Here is a 23,008-nt window from a genome sequence, read left to right on the forward strand (position 1 = left end):
TGAAATTATATACTTTAAGTAATCTTAACCATGTAAGTTGTACTGAGATAAAATATTAACAAAAGTACTGCTTAACCCATGTATATTCTTTACTAATTTCCACAGACTACTTTTCAATTAAAATTCTCTCTTCAAATAAGCTTGAGCTCTATCAAGTTTTCTCAGTGCTCAGATTAACAGCATTTGTCAGAGACTGTATATGATAACCCAGAAAATAATTCAACCACATAAGTACGGCATACACATGTGTGCATTACGTAATAAAGAAATAAAATATGGACTACTGTTTCATGCAAAACTTACTTCAAAATCATAATTATGGAATAAAATGCTTTAATATGGGGCCGGGGATGTAGCTCAGAAGTAGAGCACTTGCCTTGTATGTGTGAGGCCCTGGATTCGATCCCCGGCACCGCCAAAAAACACGCACACAAAAAGGAAAAGAAAAAGAAAAAAATTACCACAAAATTACTTGGCAAGAGTAATTTATTAAATTGTTCATAGTTTTACATTTTAGGCTCTCAAAGCTATGTTTTTTTTAAAAAAAAAAGTCAAAGTAATTTCAACTTATCAATAAGTACCCAGTTATTTTCAAATGTTTCTGGTAGAACACATTGTCTACAGTTTTGAGACCAAGTTAAAGTTTGGCATAGCATGCCCTTTAATAACACCTTGAGAATTACCCTGGTGGCCTCCAAGCACCCCAGGACCAAGCACAAACACTACAAGCCCAAGCACCAAACTTCCGTAGTCACATTATTATTAAATATTCTACATGATTTGGTTTTAATTCTGTGCCTGGGCTTTTTTAGAAACCAGAAACTTTGCTATAGCACAAAAACTATTTTACATTCCCATTAGAAATGCAAGTGTTTCAACTTCTCCATACCCTTGCCAAGACTTCTGATTTTCCATTTAAAAATTTAATTGTTCTAGTAGACTTGACATAGTAACTGTTCTTTGTTTTTCCTTTGTATGGCTTCCTGTTAGTCTAATGCCCTTTTATTTTATCTAAATAACTTCGTGTACCTTTTTTAAAACACAATTTGCATGTAAATTCCCTATGCTTACATCTATTTGGTCTTAAATTCTCACACATTTTAAAAGACAATTTTGCCAAATATGGAATTCTGGCATTCTTATTGACAAACAGTCAGCCTCGGTTTGCTCTTTAAACTGGTGTTCTCTTTTGAACACTTATCTCACATGCTAGTCTCTCTTGTTGCTTATTTCCACTTGCAAAAAGGCCATGTTCTCACTTGAGAACTTCCTCTTTTTCTCTCCTTCCATCTCTAAGTAAATTTCAATAAAAGGTTACCTGTTTCACTACGATTTTTTTGTTTTTTTAATTTTTAAAAAGGACAGTCTCTATTGCTGCTTTCAAGGATACCTTTCTGATTTTTGGCAATCTGACCTGAAGGTGTTACCACATGGAATGCTTTCCTGCATAGCTCCTTGATATTTAAGTACATTTTTAAATATTTAAGTACATGATATTTAAGTACATGTTTTAGATCAATTCTGAGAGGTTTTCAATATTTATTTAAAAAACTATTTGTCACTTTCATTTATTTTCCCTTGGGCCTTCTATATTACATATATTGTTAAGTATGGTAGTGTATCAGAGCTCTGGTAATTTTCCTTCATTTTTTTTCTTCCTGATCCCTCAAAGTAGTTATTTCAAGTGACCTATCTTCATGTTAATTGATTCTTCATTTTGCCTCTTTCAATCTGCTGGTTGAAATCTAATACGTTTTTCATTTTGGCAACTTTTCTCTCCAGTTTAAAATATGGATCCTTTTTATAATTTCTATCTCCCTTTTTACACCTCTATTTAATAAGACATTCTTTATTTTCTTTAGTTCTTCAATACATAATTTCCTTTAGTGTACTGAGAATATTTAAGAGCTGATCTAGAATCTTTTCTAGTAAGTGTAACTCCAAGGCTTCTTTGCATACCTTTGTTATTTCTTTTTTCAAATACTTTTTTCAGGGGGAACTGTTTTGGGGATCACACCCAGTGATGCTCTGAGGTTATGCCTGGCTCTGCACTCAGGAATTACACCTGGCAGTGCTTAGGGAACCATAAAGGATGTCATGATTGAACCTGGGTTGGCCACATGCAAGGCAAATGCCCTACCAACTGTGCTAACACTACAGCGCCCTAACTTTGTTATGAAAATGACTATATTCTCAGTAGTTAATGATATGCTGAAAATTAAATATTAAATATGATAGCTTGGTAACTCTTGATAGGATTCCCCTCACTACCTGGAGTTTCTCGATGCCATACTGCAGCCTGTTTCTATTTGAAACATGTCCACTTAACCAGGAAATATAACACTGCTTTAGTGTCACTCCAAGTTATTGCAACACAACATCTTCAAGTTCAGCCAGAGGTGAAACTAGGGTCTTCTTGGCACTTTTATTGGAAATAAATCCAGCTCAGTGCATGCAGATGCCTTCTCAATTTCCTAGCATATACAAACTTTGTGTTACTTTGATTTTTTTTTGAAGCCACACCCAGTGATATACTCAGGCTCTGTGCTGGGTACCACATGATGCCAGAGATCAAACCCAGGCCTCTTGTAAATAAAGCCTAGGCTCAGCCTACTGAGCTATTTCTCTGGCTCTATATAGATTTCAGAAGTTCTGATTCTCTAGTATGTCTCCTCCTTGCTCAACTATTTCATTCCCAAGCTTTCCATGCTGCCTACTGTTTATCCTGATACTTTGTCCCTTTCAATATTTTTGACAAAAACTGATAAGAAATTCCCTAAGTCCTAGGAAACATTTGAATTGGGTAAAACAAAAGTCCCTACATCAGTCCTGCTTGTCAGGGTGCAATATTCATCAATTTTTTTTTTTGTAAATGTGTGTATTGGATGGGGAGCAGGATGATTTCTTCGCAAGCAATGCTCAAAGGGTCATGGGGACAATGATTCTCGGCCAACAAGGCTGGTAGGTAGGTCAATGAAGCCAGGGTTCAAACCAGGACTGCCACAGGCAAGGAAAGTAGCTTCATCCCTGTACTATCCTTTCAACCATAATTACCAATATTTGTATTCATCTGCAGCATCATATACAAAGGTAACTAAAATTAAAAAGAAAACAACCGTATCCTCTGTCACTAGTTACCTAAACCAGAAGTATGTGATGTCGTAGTCAAAACTACTTGAACTGTAGGCATATTTTACATTTCTTAAAATACTATGCCAAGGGTTCAAATTTTTCTTCTCTTTCTCTCCTCCCTCCCTCTCTCTCTCTCTCCCTCTCCCCCCGCCCACCCTGTAAACTAATCGGATGTGTTTTTATTTGCATTTCCCTGATGATTAGTGATAATAAGTGTTGTCTTCATGAAATTTTTGACCAACTATGTATCTTCTTTGGAGAAAGAAGACTAGGCTGAAAATACAAAGTCACGTCATGAAAAAGGAAGATAACTCTAAAAGAGTATTAAAATTTAAAATTAGATTGTTCTCTGCTATCATAGTTTAGGGGGTTCTTATGCATTTTAAATATTAACTCCTTATAAACATAGTCTGAAATATTTTTTCATTGCTAGTTTGCCTTTTTAAAACTCAATGACTATTTTCATAGTTCCATGTGCCACAACATGGATGAATCTTCAGGAAATGCTTATGTATTTTTGCTGAATTATGCTAAATAAAATAAGCCAAGTACAAATACTATATATCTCAACTCACATGAAGTACTTAAAGTGACAGAGACAAAAAGCAGAAGGGTGAGTGCAAGGAGCTAAGAGGAAGGAATGGGGAGCTTGTATTTAATGTTTATAAAATTTCAGTTTTATGAGAAAAGTTCAGATGATAAAAGGTGGGTAATGATTGGGAAACAGAATGCATTAAATCACAAACTAAAAACTAGATAATGTATATTTTATGGGCTGGAGCAATAGCACAGGGGTAAGGCGTTAGCCTTGCAAAGCGGCCAACATGGCCGACCCGAGTTCGATTCCTCCGCCCCTCTCAGAGAGCCCGGCAAGCTACCGAGAGTATCTCGCCCGCATGGCAGAGCCTGGCAAGCTACCTGTGATGTATTCGATATGCCAAACACAGTAACAACAAAGTCTCCAATGGAGACGTTACTGGGCCCACTCGAGCAAATCGATGAACAACAGGAGGACAGTGACAAGTGAATAAAATATATTTTATATATTTTATATATATTTAAGCACAATCAAATTTTTTTTAAATCTTGTTTTTATTTCTTAAAGCAGTTTATGTCAGCAGAATGGTCTTCATATGTCTCCGTTTACTAAGATCTTTTATCTTTCAATAGAAATTTTAATATTCTCCAATACAGTTCTTGTAAATGTAAAAAGTTATTACCTCTCAATAATGTTTTGCTGCTATCACTAAAGATAATCTTAAAGCTCTTTTTATGTGGTATAATTTCCATCTCTATTTTCTTTTTTATCAATAAACCTCTCTCATATGTGGGCTATAAAGAAGCATAGGAAGGGAATAACCAATGACCTAACGCAACATAACCTGTTAACTGACCTACAGAACTGAGCCTATCACAGTGGGGTGAGGTGTCTCAATGGGAGGGGAGAGGAGGGAACAGAGAGATGACTGTGAAGGGAAACAGAAATTGGGGGGGGGTGTAGTGTTTCAATGGTGTATGCATGACACCCTATCATTGTTAAATCATGGTGACTTAAATAAAGAAAAATGGCAAAATCATAAAAGACAAGGAGACAGAAAATAGTTACATACAGAAAGAACTTAGAAACTAACATGATAATGAAATTAAGTATTAAATAAAAACAGATTTTTCACATGAATATTTACAGGGATATTAAAAAATCTTATGTAACAAAGGATAATCCTTCATTGTATGAAACTATCCAGTTTCTATCTCCTATCTACTACAAGTCAAAAGCAGTCCTTAGTTACTTTAACTGCTAAACAGAAATGGGGGGAGTATTCGATATGCCAGACACAGTAACAACAAAGTCTCCAATGGAGACGTTACTGGGCCCGCTCGAGCAAATACATATAAACTTCCAAAATAAACCTCTGGAGGCATTTACTATCCCTTTTAAGGAACCAATGCCCTCAGTGACCATGTATTTTCTCTTAGCTTTTCTACCCAAATTGGCTTTCATACAGTCTTGCAAGTAATAATCATAGGGTTGGTGGATATAGCTCTATTCTGCATGTATAAGGCCCTGGGTTTAATTCCTAACAAAGACAAAAAGAAAAGAAAAAGAAGAAGGGAAAAAAGAGAAAAAGGAAAAGGAAAAAAAGAAAAAGAAAATTAAAAAAATACCTTTCACTTGACATCAATGACTTCATGTGGGCTATTTCTTTCTGCAGTGTTCTTGCTATCGCGAACCAATAGTTTACACTATCAACATCATCTTCTGACATTTAATCTAATATCCCCTTCTCAGATCATTCCATATCTAACTTCTCATTTTCCCCCTAAACACCCAAACAACTAGCCTCTTGAATATTTTACTTATTTGATTCTTTCTGTACCCTTTCATTTGAATGTAGTATCAAGAGGAAATAAAATTGTGTATTTTATGCAATGATATATCTCAGCAATCAGCCCAGTGAATGGCATATATTGGGCAATCAATAATTCGTGAAATAAAAAATGTCTAATCATAGAGAAACTATGTTCACACAATGTTAGATGCCTATATAAAGTTATGCTTTTTGAGGGATACACCTGACTGTGTTTGGCAATTACTCCTGGCTCTGTGCTCTGGACCACTCCTGCTAGTAGTTAGGGGAATCCATGTGGCACTGGATACAGAACCCAGTGAGTGGCATGCAAGGTGAGTTTTCATCCACTGTACTAGCTCTCCAGCTCTAGAGAATTTTTAAGAGTAAATTAAATATTTAAGTTTTAAAAAGTACCCTAAAACTATGCATAGTTGGGGCTAATGTGTGTTTACTAAGGACACATCATAGTAAAGATATGTTTCATTATCATTCAATAATAAAGAAAACCAATTAAAATATTATGCATTGTGCAATGATAGGAAAATGAATTCCTAGTGAAGAAAAATCTTATTTTAAAAGTTTTAGACTTTTCCCATATAAATCCTAATTGGGTAAACATTTTATCCTTAATTTAGACTATAGTTACCAAATACATAGTTTCTAAGAAACTATATAACATTAGGCCATACGGTATAATGAGCTCTATCGATTTTTAGGATTAATAATAATAGTTGCCAATTAAAAGATAATATGTCCCCACTGAACATTTAATAGGTGTTATCTCATACCATAAAACACTATAAGTTAGACATTATTTTTTTGGTAAGGGCTGTGGGGGGAGATGGGCTACATTGTACTGTGCTCAAGACTACTCCTGGTAGTATTCAGAGGATCATTTTGGTGTTGGGGATTGAACGGGAATTGGTTGCATGCAAAGCAAGAGCTCTACACTATCACTCTGGTACCTTATAACTGCTCTTAATAACAGACCAAATGATTTATTCTTTACACAAAGAATGAATAAAGCAGAATAAAATTCAAAATACAGAATCCGTAGAGCAATAAGAATGAATAAATATGCACATCTATATAGAAAAATCTAAGATGATTAAAATTCTTAGAAGACTATAATATTCACTTATTCCCTCTATTACAGAGTTCAGCAACATACACAATAGAAAACCAACACATGAATGAATAGGAACTAAAAGAAGTATGGCTAGGAAGGGGACATACAGAACTTCAGTAGTATTTTCCTGAAGTTTTAGTTATCCAACTTAATGGACAATAAGAACTATTACTCCTCCTTTTTATTCTTTATAAATGTTTCAATGATATTATTTTCTATGCATGGAATAGTTCATAATGCAATGCAATTAAGTACTGTTTTTTTTAAAAGTCACCTACAATGAGGTTGATAACTTTAAAAAAAAAACATGTAATTTCATAAAAAGCAAGCAACCTAGTTGAAAATGAGCAAAAGCTCTGAATGACATTTAAAAATATGCATATAGATATATAGGTAACCCTAGTATAAACATATAAAAAAAATTCAATATCACTTATTTTTAGAGATTAATTCAAAACACAATGAGACATCACCTTTGAAGATAAACTACAAAGAATGGAAACAACAAATGCTGGTGAGGATATAGAATAAAAGAAACCTAATACATGGTAGAAATGTAAGTTAGTGCAACATTTATAGTAAATGGTATGGAGAGTCCTTAAGAATATAAAAATTAAAATATATATACATATATGTATATATAAAAGTAGATATACTATATGACCTAGCAATACTTCTCAGCATTTATCTAAAGATATGAAAAACGTTAATTTGGAAGTTTATATCTAACATTCACATAGGCATTAATTATAATGACCAAAACATGGAATAAACTAAAAAGCTCTTCAATAGATGACTAGATAAAGTAACTGTAGTACACTCAGTGAAATACTACTGTCACTAAAAACAAAAAGATTTATCACCACTTATGAGGGAAGCAAATCAAAACCACAAGAAACATTTGTGACAACATGGGTGATAAACAAGGGGTCATTTTTGTGGTAAGATCGTGCTGGAACATTGACGGTGCAGACGGTAAATTTTATACACAGAGGTGCTTAGCTGTATTCCTGAAATTAGTTTAGAAACTAACAAAAATCACTGAAAGAGGGATGTCATCTATATAGACATGATTATAACTATTATAGCTGCTAATTTTTAATGGAGGGCTAAGGGGCCATTTTGGGTATTCAACTAGTGTAGTGTTCAATGCAATGTGATGCTGCTTGGACTATGAGTGTGTATCCTCCAACTGCATGTTCTTAAGCAGAGAATATATAGCAAAAATGTATATTCTGGACTTCACTTGCATCTTAAGGTATTATCCTCAAGAGAAAAGAAAAATTAACTAGCACCCTATAAACAAATCTACTTTTATTTCCTTAGAGAATAAGTTTTCCAATTGACTGTTTATGAATTACAAAAATCTCTATTCCCTGGGTTGGAGAGATAGTACAGCTGTAAAACACTTGCCGTGCACACAGCTAACCTGGGTTCAAACCCTGGCATTCCATATGGTCCCTCAAGTACCGCCAGGAGTGATTCCTGAGTGCAGAGCCCCTTGAACATTAACGGGTGTGGCAAAAAAAAGTCTCTAATCCTTAAATATTTATCTTTGAAGAATTAAGACTCCTAACACCAATCAAAAGCTAGCAAAAACCAACTGGAATCATCAATGCCTTTATAAGAATTCCAAATTCTATCACTTTATCTTTCACATTCTTCTAATTTTTAGATTTCTTTTATACCTTGGACAAGTCAGCTGTTCTCCCATGAATAAAGAACTTCTCTTTAATTTCTTCTACTTTTTTTCTGTCATCTTCATTTAATTCTGAAATGGAGTAGCCACACTCATACTCACGAGCCAAATTAAACTTCAAATTCCAGGCTGGAGAAAAAGCAAAGACACATTTGTGATTAATATAGTACAAGGGTAGTATTTGTTAATAATTCTAAGAACATGAATCTATGTGTGTATAATTTAATGCCTACCACAATTTTAGCACATGCGTTCTCAGTTACAAGAAGATCGTCTTGAAGGTTCATTTCATGAAAATGACTAATTTTAAGAAGAGGGTGATAGTTCACACTGGGTGTAGCCCTGGTGTGGTGGCCCCAGCACCACAGTGCTTGAGCAACCCCACACTGATGGGCCTGAGCATGCAACTGTTAGGCTCACATCACCACACCAGCAGGCTGAGCACTGAGAGTAGTGGGTCACTTTCACCCCCCAAGTCTCCTGGGTAACAACGTCCAAATGACTTTTTAAAAGCCCTTACCTAAATATTTCTCAAAAAAGTCTCTTTAAATTTGGTGTTGAATCTTTTTTGAGGAGGGAGGGCTAAGCCACACCCAGCAGCGCTCAGGGTTTACTTCTGGCTCTGTGCTCAGGGATCAGTCCTGACAGTGCTGGGGGGGGGGGGGGTGGAGGGGGGGGTGCTCCATCTGCAGAGCCAAACTAGGATTAGTTGCACACAAAGCAACCTTAATTAACCCCAGTACTGCCTTACCAACCCCAGGTGTTCCATATTTTTATCTTAATCTTCCTTTCAACTAATACAATCCCATTGTCATCCCTCAGCTTTTGTTCAGTTACTGTTACAATAGAGCTGAGGTTTTAAAATACTTGGGAGGTTTTTTGAGAATCAAAATATACATGCTGTGTAGGTGGAATGATGCTGATAGTTCATTTGAAGGGAAAAGATCCAAGTTAGGCCTCAACTGCCATTAAATTGCTCACCAAAATTTGTATCCTATATAGTTAAAGTATTTTTTAAATATAACTCAATTAGGAATAAAAGAAATATAAATACTTCTAAGTTTTCAGACATTCCACTATGAAATCACCATGTCCCAATTTGGAGTGTGTAATCCCTTTAACACTATGGGTTTCCCTCTTCTCTCTCATATTTTCCAAAAAAAAAACTATTGTACATCAAAAAAAAGAAGCTAAGTTTTAGAATAAAATACAGTGGTTAGTTTTTTCCTAATATCTGTAATCAACTCCAAGACTTCCACTTAAAAGGGGATGAGAAAGAGCACATTTATTTTTTTAAGAAATCATGAGACAAACAAAACAAAGCAAACTGGGTTTTTCATTATCTTTTTTTGTTTGTTCAAGGCAAATGCCTTAACCCTTGGACTACCTAGCCCAAGCTTCAAAATATGGATAATGTAATGAAAAAGAGTTAGGAAAATATGAGAAGTTTGGGAATCAGGTTGCTTGTTTGTGGGTCACACTCCAAGGTGCTGAAGACTTATTCAGGCTCTGTGCTCAGGCATCACTTCTGGCAAGCTCGGGGTGGCAGGGATCTAACCCAAGCCACTGTGAACACAGCAAGCACCCTGCCCACTATACTATCCCTCCGGCCCAAGAGGTTTAGAAGTTAAAAAACCCAAGCTATCTCTATACTCTCAGTCATCAAGATCTACATTTCCTTAGAACCTAAATTCAAACTAGCTCTAGTCACACACTGACTTGGTAACCTTCCTGGTAAAATGGCTTGTTTTTGACTGCTGAGTTTTAAAATTTAATTATCTAACAGATTTAAGGGAATACAAATTTAGAAGTCCAACTACTTCAAATGACATATCAAACTATGTTAAATTACAATATTTACAAGCTTGTACCTGCCTCTGTAACCATCATCATTCCTACCTCGTGCTCTTACTCGGCATTCTTCTTTCTCTGCTTTTCTTAGTATTTGCTTAGCATGATTCAGTGAGGACTCACATTTCAGAAGGCTTTTCACACGTGCAGCCAACGAATCTACACTGCTACCACCACCATCATCACTCTCTGACAAACCCTCTTCCTCTCTGCTATCTGTCATACTTGTCTTAGAAGCACATGGAAAGAAATTCAGAAAAACATCAGAAACTGACTCCAACGAATTACTGTCCCACGAGCAGGAACTTACATCACTACTGGAATCATTTTTTAAGATAGTCACCACAGGGATAACAATTTGACTCCCAAAGGTTCTACTACATATGTCAGGATCAGATCTCCTAACAGATCTGGCTGATTTATAACGCCTAAGGGTTTCATCAAAAGTCATTCTCGCTTTGCTTTCTGCTTCTTGTCGTGGACTCCTAACTGTAGCTGAACTAATAAGCTCCCAATTTTCAATGCCTCTCTGGCATTTGTGACTTGTCTGTGTGCTAATATCCTTCTGTATGTTCTTGCTGCGTGGGCTTTCCTCTCTGAATGGCTGTCTCTGAGGCACATCGTCAATATATTCATCAGCTGAGGGAGGTTCTTTGAAACTAACAACCTTCTTAGCTTGTATGATTGATATATCACTAACATCTCTGAAAGGAACGAGGGGAGAAAGAAAATGACATCGTTTCAGTGCGATATTTTCTGCCTCCATTAAAAGAGTTCGAATCTCTTTAAGAGTTCTGGAATCACCATTCAAATCCTGGATTTCATCAGAGCCAACACCTTCAAAATCTGAAGTTTCTGGCTTACTTAATACAATTCTATCATCAGCCTGAGAACTTAAGGGTATATTGCTTGAAACACTAGAATTAGAAGAATCCAAATTATCTATTAGTTTCTGGACATGGTCTGAAACAAGTTTGTGCTTCTCACTATGTGAATAAATACCACGTGGAACTGCCAATAACCCAGTAACCCGATCAGCTTGCCCAGTATCGCCTGAGAACTTTATGGTGTCTTCAATTAGATGTTTGCCTGGCAGTTTTGGGGAACAGAAAATATCTGGTATGTCTCTATGCATCCCTGAATTTACTTCAGTTGTTCCAGGAACAATTAAAATCTTTGCGGTATCTCCACTTTGCTTATCTGGTAATTGCTGTTGAAATGAAACACTGGGCTTTACTCTGTAAGACTTAGGAACGACTTCTGAGGAATGCTTCTGGTCATCTGCTTCAATCACAGTTAAATTTTTGGGCTCTTCTCTATGAAAATAGGAACCAGAGGGAGTTGTGCAGAACTCAGTCTTGTGGTCATCCGGTAAAAACAGAGTTGAAATCTTGACTTTATCTTTATGTAAGTAAGAACTAGGAGGTTCTGTAGGTATCTCAGTCTTTTGGTCAGCTCGTCCAGGAAGAGTAACTTTTGAAGATTGTTCAGTAAGAGCTGGTAATTCCTGTGTGTAAAAATGACCAGTCTTCTTTCTATGTGAATAGGAACGAGAGGGGATTGTTTGTTTCCCAGTCTTCTGGTCAGCTGGTCCAGGAAGATTAACTTTTGAAGACTGTTCAGTAAGAGCTGGCAATTCCGGTGCGTCAAAATGACCAGTCTTCTTTCTGTATGAATAGGAACGAGAGGGGATTGTTTGTTTCCCGGTCTCCTGGTCAGCTAGTCCAGGAACAGCTGAAACTTTTAAATTATTGTCAGTAATATCTGCCAAGTCACCGTAAGTAAAGACAGGGACTCCTTTAAGTAGCTTGGAAGTAAAGGGCACAACACGTTCACCAGTCTTCTGGTCAGGTGCTCCAGAAAGTTCAAAGAGTTTTAAAGTATCTTCATTAGATTCTGGCAACTCTTGCTGGTAAGAGACAATGGGTTCCTTGTTATGTGGGTACGAAGTTGGAGTCCCTAGTATCCCCGTCCTAGAATTAGAAGAAGTAGAAGTAGTAGGAGTTCCTGATACTCCAGTCCTCTGGTCAGCTGGTCGAGAACCCTCTAAAATTTGTAAAGCCTTTGCAGTAAGATCTGGAAACTTTTGCTGGTAAGAACTAATTGGCTTTTCTATGTGTGAATATAAACTAGATGGTAATGTAGGTATCACAATCTTCTGGTCTACAGGTCCAGGAACACCTGAAGCTTTCGGAGACGTTTCACTTTGTCGACTACCTAGCAACTCTGGTTGATAAGAAATAGACTTCTCTCCTTGTGCATAAAGAGGAGAGATTTCTTCTGGTATCCTGGTCTTTTGCCGATCACTCCTTTCAGGAGTAGCTGAAACTTTCTGAGTCTCCTCAATAAGGTGTGTATCTGGTATGCCTGGATGGTGAAAAACACGGGGCTCCTCGCTCTGTGAGTAGGAGGGCAAGGGAACTCTTGAAATCCCAGGCTGCTGGTCAGCTGGGCCAGTAGCTGAAAATTTCAGAACCTCTTCGTTAAGATGCCGATCTGGTGAACCCGGTTGATGAAAAACGATGGGCTTTTCTTGCTGTGAGTACAAAGGAGATGTCCCAGGCTTCTGATCAGCTGGGCCAGAAGTTGAATCTGAGACAGTCTCTTCAGTGGGAAATCCGTAAACTAAACCCTGTTGGCGGTAAACAACAGGACTCTCTCTCTGTGAGTAGGAAGAAAAGGGTACTCTCGATATCCCACCCTCTTTATCAGATGACAGAGAAGCCCCCAAAATTTGAAGGGCCTCTTCAGTAAGATCTGGTGACTTTGGCTGGTAAGAACCGATTAGCTTCTTTATGTGTGAAGAGGAACTAGATGGTACAGTAGATTTCTCAAACTTCTGATCTGTTGGTCTCACACCTGAAACTTTTGGACTTTCATCAGTTTGAAGTCTACCTGGCAACTGCTGTTGGTAAGAAATAATGGGCTTCTCTCTAGATAAGGAAGAAGAGGATACTGGTGATTTCCTCCTTTGCAGGTCAGCTGATCCAGGAGTAGATGACACTTTTTGAATTGGCTCAGTTAAATGACTGCCTGGCAACACTTGCTGATAAGAAATGGGCTTCTCTCTATGAGCATAAGAACTAGATTTAAATGGCAAACTAGTCTTCTGATCACTGGGTTCCAGAGCACTGAAAATTTTTAGAGCTTCCTCAGGTGAATGACTGTCTTCTATACCCTGCTGGTAGAAAATAATTGACTTCTCTCTATGAGGGTAGATACTAGAAGGTTCTGATGGCAATCCAGTCTTCTGGTCCACAGGTTGAGAAACAGTCAAAACTTTTGACTCATCAGGTAGGTAACTATCTGGTAAGCCAGGTGGCGAGGAAATAAAGGTCTTCTCACTATGTATAAATGAAGCAGAGTCTGTCAGTATTCCAGTTTTCTGCTCACCTTCTCCAGAAACTGCTAACCCGTTCAGAGAGTCCTCAACAAGATTTAAATCTGGTAAATCCTGTGGATATAAAATAATAGGTTTCTCTCTAGGAGAGGAAGAGCTGGAAGGTGTTAATGGTAACTCAGTCTTCCACTCAGCTGATCTAGGAGCCGCTAAAACTTTTTGAGACTCTTCAGATAACTGTCTGTCTGACAGATCCTGTGGATAAAAATGAAAGGGCTTCTCTCTATGTGAGTAAGAGGTTACTGTTGATATTCCAGTCCTCTGGTCAGTAGGTCGAGAAGCAGGTGAAATTTTCTTAGCCTGTTCAGTTAGATGATGAACTGGCAAGTCCTGTTGGTAGAAAATACCAGGCTTCTCTCTAGATAAGTACAAACCAGAGACTTCTGATGGTAGCCTACTCTTTATTTCAGCTGATCCAGGAGAACCTGAAACTTTCAGAACCTTGTCAGACAGATGACTGCCTGGAAAAGACTGTTGGTAGAAAACACCAGATGATACTCCAAGTACTTTAGACCTAGAAGACTCTACTGGTATCCCAGGGCTTTGGCCAGAAGATGAGATTCTCAATCCCTCTTCTATTAGGGGGCTATCTGGAAATCCCTGATGATTAAAAAGAGTAGGCTTCTCTCTTTGTGAGTAGGGACTAGAGGGTACAGTTTGTATCCCAGTTTCCTGGTCCACTAATCCAAGAGAAGAAACTTTGATAGCCTCTTCAGTTAGATGACTCTCTGGTATCTCCTGCTGATACACAATGCTGGGTTTTCCTCTCTGTAAGGAAGCAGAAGGTGCTATTGGTCTTCCAGTCTTCTGGTCTGTTAGTTCAGGAACAGAAAAAATATTGAGAGTCTCTTCAGTTAAATGACTGGCTGGTACCTCCTGTTGATAGACAAGGCTGGGCTTCCCTCTCTGGAAGGTGGAAATAGAGGGTGTTATTGGCCTTCCAGTCTCCTGGTCTGGAAAAGAAGAAACTCTGAGAGCCTCTTCAGTTAGATGACTAACTGGTATCTCCTGCTGATAGACAAGGCTTGGTTTCCCTCTCTGGAAGGACAAAGTAGAAGGTGTTAATGGTCTCCCAGTCTCCTGTCCAGCTAGTCCAAGAACAGAAGAAACTTTGAGAGCCTCTTCAGTTAGATGACTGTCTGGTATCTCCAGCTGATACACAAGGCTGGGTTTCCCTCTCTGTAAGGTGGAAGTAGAAGATGTTATTGGTCTTCCAGTCTCTTGGTCTATTAGTCCAAGAAAAGAAGAAACTTTGAGAACCTCTTCAGTTAGATGACTCTCTGGTACCTCCTGCTGAAAGACAAGGCTGGGTTTCCCTCTTTGAAAGGTGAAGTTAGAGGATGTTCTTGGGCTCCCAGTCTCCTGGTCTGTTAGTCTAAGAACAGAAGAAACTTTGAGAGCCTCTTCGGTCAGATTACTGTCTGATATCACCCTCTGATAGGCAAGCCTGGGTTTAGCTCTCTGTAAGGACAAAGCAGAGGGTGTTATAGGTCTCCCAGTCTCCTGCTGATGGTCAAGGCTGGGTTTCCCACTCTGTAAGGACGAAGTAGAGGATGTTACTGGTCTCCCAATCTCCTGGTCTGATAGTCCAAGAAAAGACCAAACTTTGAGAGCCTCTTCAGTTAGATGACTCTCTGGTATTTCCTGCTGATAGACAAGGCTGGGTTTCCCTCTCTGGAAAGAAGAAGTAGAGGGTGTTATTAGCTTCCTGGAATCCTGACGTGGTACTTCAAGAACAGAAGATATTTTTGAACCCTCCGCAGTTAGATGACTATCTGCTATCTCCCGTTGGTAAATAACTCTGGGTTTCCCTCTCTGCAAGGAAGAAGTAGAGGGTGATATAGGTCTCCCTGTCTCCTGCCCAGCTTGTCCAAAGTTAGGAGAAACTTTGAGACCCTCTTCAGTTAGATGACTTTCAGGTATCTCCTGCTGATAGAGAAATCTGGGTTTCCCTCTTTCTGAGTAAGAAATAGAGGGTGTTAAAGGTCTCCCAGTCTCCTGCCTGGCTAGTTCAGGAATAGAAGAAACTTTGAGAGCCTCTTCAGTTAGATGGTCGACTGGTATCTCCTGCTGATAGACAATGCTGGGTTTCCCTCTCTGCGGGGAGGATGTAGAGGATGTTATTGGACTTCCAGTCTCCTGGTCTGGAAAAGAAGAAACTTTGAGAGTCTCTTCAGTTAGACGACTATCTGGTATCTCCTGCTGATAGACAAGGCTTGGTTTCCCTCTCTGGAAGGACAAAGTAGAGGGTGTTATTGGTCTCCCAGTATCCTGCCCAGCTAGTTCAGGAATAGAAGAAACTTTGAGAGCCTCTTCAGTTAGATGACTGGTTGGTATCTCCTGCTGATAGACAATGCTGGGTTTCCCTCTCTGGAAAGTGGAAGTAGAGGATGTTATTGGTCTTCCAGTCTCCTGGTCTGGAAAAGAAGAAACTTTGAGAGCCTCTTCAGTTAGACGACTATCTGGTATCTCCTGCTGATAGACAAGGCTTGGTTTCCCTCTCTGGAAGGACAAAGTAGAGGGTGTTATTGGTCTCCCAGTATCCTGCCTGGCTAGTTCAGGAATAGAAGAAACTTTGAGAGACTCTTCAGTTAGATAACTGGCTGGTATCTCCTGCTGATAGACAATGCTGGGTGTCCCTCTCTGCGGGGAGGATGTAGAGGATGTTATTGGCCTTCCAGTCTCCTGGTCTGGAAAAGAAGAAACTTTGAGAGCCTCTTCAGTTAGACGACTATCTGGTATCTCCTGCTGATAGACAAGGTTGGGTTTCCCTTTCTGGAAGGAAGGTGTCAAGGGTGTTATTGGTCTCCCAGTTTCCTGCCCAGCTAGTCCAAGAACAGAAGAAACTTTGAGAGCCTCTTCAGTTAGGTGACTGGCTGGTATCTCCTGCTGATAGACAAGGCTGGGTTTCCCTCTCTGGAAGGAAGAAGTAGGGGGTGTTACTGGCTTCCTGGGACCCTGACTTGGTAGTCCAAACACAGGAGAAACTTTGAGAGCCTCTTCAGTAGGATGACTCTCTGGTATCTCCTGCTGATAGACAAGGTTGGGTTTCCCTGTCTGTAAGGTAGAAGTAGAGGATTTTACTGGCCTTCCAGTCTCCTGGTCTGTTAGTCCAAGAACAGAAGAAACTTTGAGAACTTCTTTAGTTAGATGACTATCTGGTATCTCCTGCTGATAGACAAGACTGGGTTTCCCTCTCTGGAAGAAGGATGTAGAGGGTGTTATTGTTCTCCCAGTCTCCTGCCCAGCTGGTCCAAGAACAGGTGAAACTTCAAGAGCCTCTTCAGCTGGATGACTGGCTGGTATCTCCTGCTGATAGACAATGCTGGGTTTTCCTCTTTGCAAGGAAGATGTAGAGAGTTTTATTGGCTTTCCAGTCTCCTGGTCTGGAAAAGTAGGAACGTTGAGAACTTCTTCAGTTAGATGACTATCTGGTATCTCCTGCTGATAGACAAGACTGGGCCTCCCTCTCTGGAAGATGGAAGTAGACGGTGTTATAGATCTCCCAGTCTCCTGCCTGGCTAGTCCAAGAACAGAAGGAACGTTGAGAGCCTCTTCAGCTGGATGACTGGCTGGTATCTCCTGCTGATAGACAATGCTGGGTTTCCCTCTCTGGAAGGAGGATGTAGAGGATGTTATTGGCCTTCCAGTGTCCTGGTCTGAAAAAGAAGAAACTTTAAGAGCTTCTTCAGTTAGATGACTGGCTGGAATCTCCTGCTGATAGACAATGCTGGGTTTGCCTCTCTGGAAGGTGGAAGTAGAGGATGTTATTGGCCTTCCAGTCTCCTGGTCTGGAAAAGAAGAAACTTTGAGAGCTCCTTCAGTTAGATGACTATCTGGTATCTCCTGCTGATACACAAGACTGGTCTTCCCTCTGTGGACGGAGGATTTAGAAGGTGTTATTGGTCTCCCAGCCTCCTGCCCAGCTGGTCCAAGAACAGAAGAAACTCTGAGAGCCTCTTCAGTTAGATGACTGGCTGGTAACTCCTGCTGGTAGGGTTTCCCTCTCTGAAAGGTGGAAGTAGAGGATGTTACTGGCCTTCCAGTCTTTTGGTCTGGAAAAGAAGAAACTTTGAGAGCCTCTTCAGTTAGATGACTGATTGGTACCTCCTGCTGATAGACAAAGCTGGGTTTCCCAGAAGCAGAAGCAGAGGATGTTGTTGATCCCCCAGTCTCCTGGCCTGGGAATTCAAAACCAGAAAAAACTCTGAGAACCTCTTCAGTTTGATGACTTTCTGGTATCACCTGCTGATGGACAAAGCTGTGTTTTCCTCTCTGTAAATTGTAAGTAGAGGGTGTTGTTGGTCTTCCAGTTTCCTGATCTGGTACAGAAGAATCTTTCTGACCCTCTTCCCTTATGTGTTCGTCCGGTATCTCCTGATGAAAGACAAGGCTAGGTGTTCCTCTCTTTATATAGGAAGTAGAGAGTGTTAATGGTCTTCCAGTTTGCTGGTCTATTAATCCAGTAACAGAAGAAACTTTGAGAGCCTCGTCAGTTAGAGGACTCTCTGGTACCTCCTGATGAAAGACAACTTTGTGTTTCCCTCTCTTTGAGAATGAACTAGAGGGTGTAAAAGGTCTTCCAGGCTTTTGGCCTGGTAGACCAAGAACAGCTGAAACTTTCAGATCCTCTTCAGTTAGATGATGGTCTGGAAATTCCTGAGGCAGAAAAGATTGGCTTGTCTCTTTTCGGGGGTAAAGAGGGGGGGTTACTTTTAGTATTCCAGTCTTCTGGGAAGCTAGTCCTGGAACAATAGGAATGTTTTGAGACTGCTCAGTAAAATGGCTATCCTGTAACTCCTGCTGATAAAAAATGGGTTTCTCTCTCTGTGAAATGGCACTGGAAGGTATTTTCTGTATCCCAGGAGTCTGCTCAGAAAATCCAGGAATAGATGAGACACCCTGAGTTTGTTCAATTAGATGACTATCTGACAATGTTGACTGATTGACAATGTGGGAATTCTCTCCATCTAAGTCAGAGGACCTTATAGGTATCCCAGTCTTCTGGTCAGCTGATTCAAAAGGAAATGAAACTTTCAGAATCTCTTTAGGTAAATGACTATCTGGCAGCTCTTGCTGTGGGAAAATCTGCTTGTCTCTATGTGAATAGGAATAAAATGGCACTGCTGCTTTCTTGGTCTTCTGTTCACCTAGTTCAGGAACAGCTGAAACTTTCAAAGTTTCTTCAGCTAGATGGCTGAATATTCTTTGGTTGAGAGAATCACTATATTGACCAGTAATATACTCTTGAGGAGACCTTACAGACAATTGTGGAATGTCCTCAGGGGACAGGGATAAAAGAGATTCAAAGTCTGAATCTCCAGAAGTGGTAGAAGTGATGCCTGGTTTCAAGTTTGATTGTGTAATTTTAGCTATGCCTCCTCTAGAAGTAGATCCTAAAAAGAAATGTTAATACTGTTAGTATTCTAAATATTAGTGAAATTTTAAAGTATTCTTTATAATGTATTAAAAAGTAAAAAGCATTTTCTTTCCTTGAGCTTTTAAGCTTTAAGAAAGAAATCTTAAGGAAATAGTCATCAAAGGAGAAATACGGATTACAAAGCCATTTATTAAGAGCAAACTAATGTGGAAATAATTTAAACATTCAATAATACATTAGGGATTTTTAAAAAAATTGTCATCTTGGAGCTACCCCTGGCAGTGCTCAGGAATCATTCCTGGCACTGTGCTCAGATGTCAGTCAACGTGATGCTTGGGGAAGACAGGTAGTACCAGGAATTAAACCAGGGTTAGCCACATGCAAAGCAAGTACTTTAGCCCCTATACTGTCTGTCCGGCTCTTAGAGTAGGATTTTTTTCTTTTAATTGAATTATATTTAGTGGGAAAATGTACAAATAAATTTAATTCTCTTAAGAATTTTCAATAGCGGGTAGGGCGTTCGCCTTACAAGCGGCCAACATGGCCGACCCGAGTTCGATTCCTCCGCCCCTCTCGGAGAGCCCGGCAAGCTACCGAGAGTATTCGATATGCCAGACACAGTAACAACAAAGTCTCCAATGGAGACGTTACTGGGCCCGCTCGAGCAAATCGACGATCAACGGGAGGGCCTTTACCTTTACCTTTAAGAATTTTCAATGTGACATGAAAATTCTCTCTTTTACTCTGGGACTTTGTCCTAAGTATACAAAAAAATAACACTTTCACATTACCTTTCTACAATATTTTTTTCAAAATTTATTTATCTTAATTTGGGGGTATACCCAGTAATGCTCAGGGTTTACTCTTGGCACTATACTGACAAGAGCTTGGGGACTGAACCAGGGTTGGCCGCATGCAAGGCAAGTGCCTTGTACTATCCTTGGATATTTGTACCTCCTGTACTATCTGTCTGGTTCCTCCACATTTCACTTCTAAAGGTACTGTCTCTCTGGCACCAATAAACAAACTAATAAAAAAATGCATTAGTTTTCAAAGCAACTCACGGAAGTAAATTCACAGTAATAAATGCTTTGTCAAGAACTAAGGTGGGCTGGAGCAAATATACAGAAAACAGGGCATTTGCCTTGCATGGGGCTGACCTAGGCTCAATCCCCAGCACCCCATAAAAGACCACTTCACCCTCCAACCGCCAGGCAGCTAGGAGTGATCCCTAAGTCCAGGAGAAAAATCCTGAACACTGCTGGGTGTGTCCCAAACATAAAAATATAAACCAAGAAATATCTCAAACAACTGATCTTTACATCTCAAAAAACTAGAAAAAATACAAGTAATGGCAGTAGAAGAAACAAAATAGAAACTAGATATACAGCTGAGATTTATCGGTGAAATTAATACCCAGTTCTGAAAAAAAAATCCAGCTACATTCTGTAAGAAAAAGAGGATTCAAATAAAATCATAAATTAAAAAGGTGGTATCTCAGAATAAAAAACGCTCAAGAGACAACTACAATTTAAACTAGCAAATTGGAAAACCAGGAAGAAATGGTTAAATTCTGAGCAACATACAACCTACCAAAAATAAGTCATGAAATAGAAAACAATCTAAACAAATTACTAAAATGAAACTGAATCAGTAAATACATCAAAAAAGAAAAAGATCCCAGGCTTCAATGGTCTGTTCTACCATTTAAAGAGGCAGTAATATAAGTCTTCATGAACTTCTCCAAAAAAATGGAAGAGGAAGCAACACTTCCAAATTCATTTTACAAGACCAGCATTACCCTGATACAAAAACCAGATGCCACAAGTAAACTACAGAATAATAACCTTAATAAATACGGATAGAAAAATAGCCAACAAAACATTAGCAAATCAATCATCTGCTAAAAGATTATATACTATGATCAAGTAGCAATTCCTCCCTGGCATGTATGCACAAATAGCTTAACCTTCAGAAAATCAATACAAATAAGACATTAAGAAAGCACTGTAGCACTGTCATCCCAGTGTTCATCAATTTGCTCAAGCGGGCCCAGTAATGTCTCCATCGTGAGACTTTTGTTAATGTGTTTAGCATATTGAATACGTCACGGGTAGCTTGCCAGGCTTTGCCATGCAGGCGAGATACTCTCAGCAGTTTGCCGGGCTCTCCGAGAGGGGCGGAGGAATTGAACCAGGCTTGGCCGGGCAGGCTGCACGCAAGGCAAACTCCCTACCACTGTGCTATCGACAAAAATCTTACATCTTCTCTAGAGAACACTTGACAACATCTGTTTATGATAAAAAGTTCTAAACAAATTTAGTACAATAGGACCTTACATAACAAGTCCAAATTAACATCATATTCAACAGTGAAAAGTTCAAACTGTTCTCTCATATCAGGCACAAAAGAAGGATACAATGAGAGGGATATCCCTGTCCTCAACCCACAAAACAAAGCAAAACACAAAGAACTGCTTCTATTATTCATCAATGTTACACTCAGGAAAAGATATGTCCAAATCTAAAATACTTATTTCCTTACAGGATAAGTCTGTGAGTGTTCATTCACTCACCATACCACACTTCCTTTTTAAAATTTTTTAATTTATAAGGTTGGTCACAATAATTTATTACATTCAATATTCAACACCAATCCCACCACCATTACATCTTCCTATCACCATTAGTTTGAATTTTACCACCATCTAAGCCTGCTCCACAGAGTGTGTGAAAATTGTTGTATCTCACCTTGGAGGCATTAAGGCCCTGGAGAAATCACTAACATGTTGTTATAGGTTGAGCCTTGTAACCATACCACACTTCTAGGTGAAGTAAATGAAATAATGTGTTTATAAAGCACTTAGCAAATAAATAGTAAGTATACCCCTATATGACCACCAACTGGGAGCTCTTTGGCACTATTGCTACAACATGTGAAGATGCCATTGTTGACAACATTGACGAGGAATATGATCAACTGGTTCAGCACCTCCATGATTGTGCGAGGAACGCCAAGAGAGAGATAGTCACAAAAAAAGGCCTGTCAATCAGGGCATTCAAACTCAATACATCAGGATCCTCCAGGAGCTGTATTACAGATTCACTACGAGGATCTCACCATTCTACAAAGAAGTAATCATCGATGTCAAGAGAGGGTTTCGGCAAGGTGATACCATTTCACCGAAACTCTTCAGTACCACCCTTGAGAACATGCGACGACTGGAATGGTAAGGAATGGGAGTGAAGACAGATGGTCGGCAACTACACCACCTCCGCTTTGCTGATGACATCGTTCTAGTAACATCAAATATTAGCCAAGCGACACAAATGCTGGCCAACTTCAACCGTGAGTGTGGAAAGGTGGGACTACAGCTGAATCTTACGAAGAAAATGTTTATGAGAAACAGCCTCATTCCTGACACTCCATTCTCTCTCAACGAAACGACCATCTACGAATGCAACGGCTATGTGTACCTAGGTCGAGAAGTCAACATGACAAATGACCTGGCACCCGAGCTGCGCAGGAGGAAGAGAGTGGCTTGGAACACCTTCAAGAGCATCGAAGAAATAGCTAAGAGGACAAACAACCTCCGGCTCCAGCTCGGCTCCGGCTCCGGGCACATTTCTTTGATTCCACTGTTCTTCCTGCATTAACATACGCCTCAGAGACCTCAACCCTATGCAAACAAGATGAATTCCCAAAGAGGAATTGAAAAAGCTATGCTTGGAGTATCACATTTCACTCAAATGAGAGAAAGAATCCGGAGTTAAGACCTCCTTCGACGATCAAGAATCAGGAATGCTGTCTTGTTTGCCAAGGCGTCAAAAATCAGATGGGCTGGACACATACTGAGATTTAGAGACAACGGCTGGACTAGAGCCATTACCAACTGGATTCCACGGGACGTCAAAAGACCACGTGGCCACCTACCTACCAGATGGTCAGACTTCATCATCAAGATCATGAACGATAGGTTTGAGGCTCTTTGTGTTCCTAGAACGAACACACGCCATTGGCTACACTAGCACATGACAGGCACAAATGGAGACGTTACTGGCGCCCG

General features: G+C 39.5%; 1 protein-coding gene across 1 annotated transcript in view; it reads right to left on the reverse strand.

The window, feature by feature from the left end:
* Window positions 1-303: 303 nt before the first annotated feature.
* The window catches only part of ALMS1 (ALMS1 centrosome and basal body associated protein), an 89,817-nt gene continuing 67,112 nt past the window's right edge, over window positions 304-23,008 (reverse strand). Inside the window, exons 5-6 of the mRNA XM_056122453.1 lie at window positions 8,301-8,440; window positions 304-393 (exon numbers count right to left, since the gene is read on the reverse strand). Of these exons, the coding sequence (XP_055978428.1) occupies window positions 358-393; window positions 8,301-8,440 (176 nt within the window). The 3' untranslated portion in view covers window positions 304-357. The remainder of the gene's footprint in view (window positions 394-8,300; window positions 8,441-23,008) is intronic.

The sequence above is a fragment of the Sorex fumeus genome, unplaced genomic scaffold (assembly GCF_029834395.1).
Source record: "Sorex fumeus unplaced genomic scaffold, SorFum_2.1 ptg000006l, whole genome shotgun sequence".
NCBI classification, from domain to species: Eukaryota; Metazoa; Chordata; class Mammalia; order Eulipotyphla; family Soricidae; genus Sorex; species Sorex fumeus.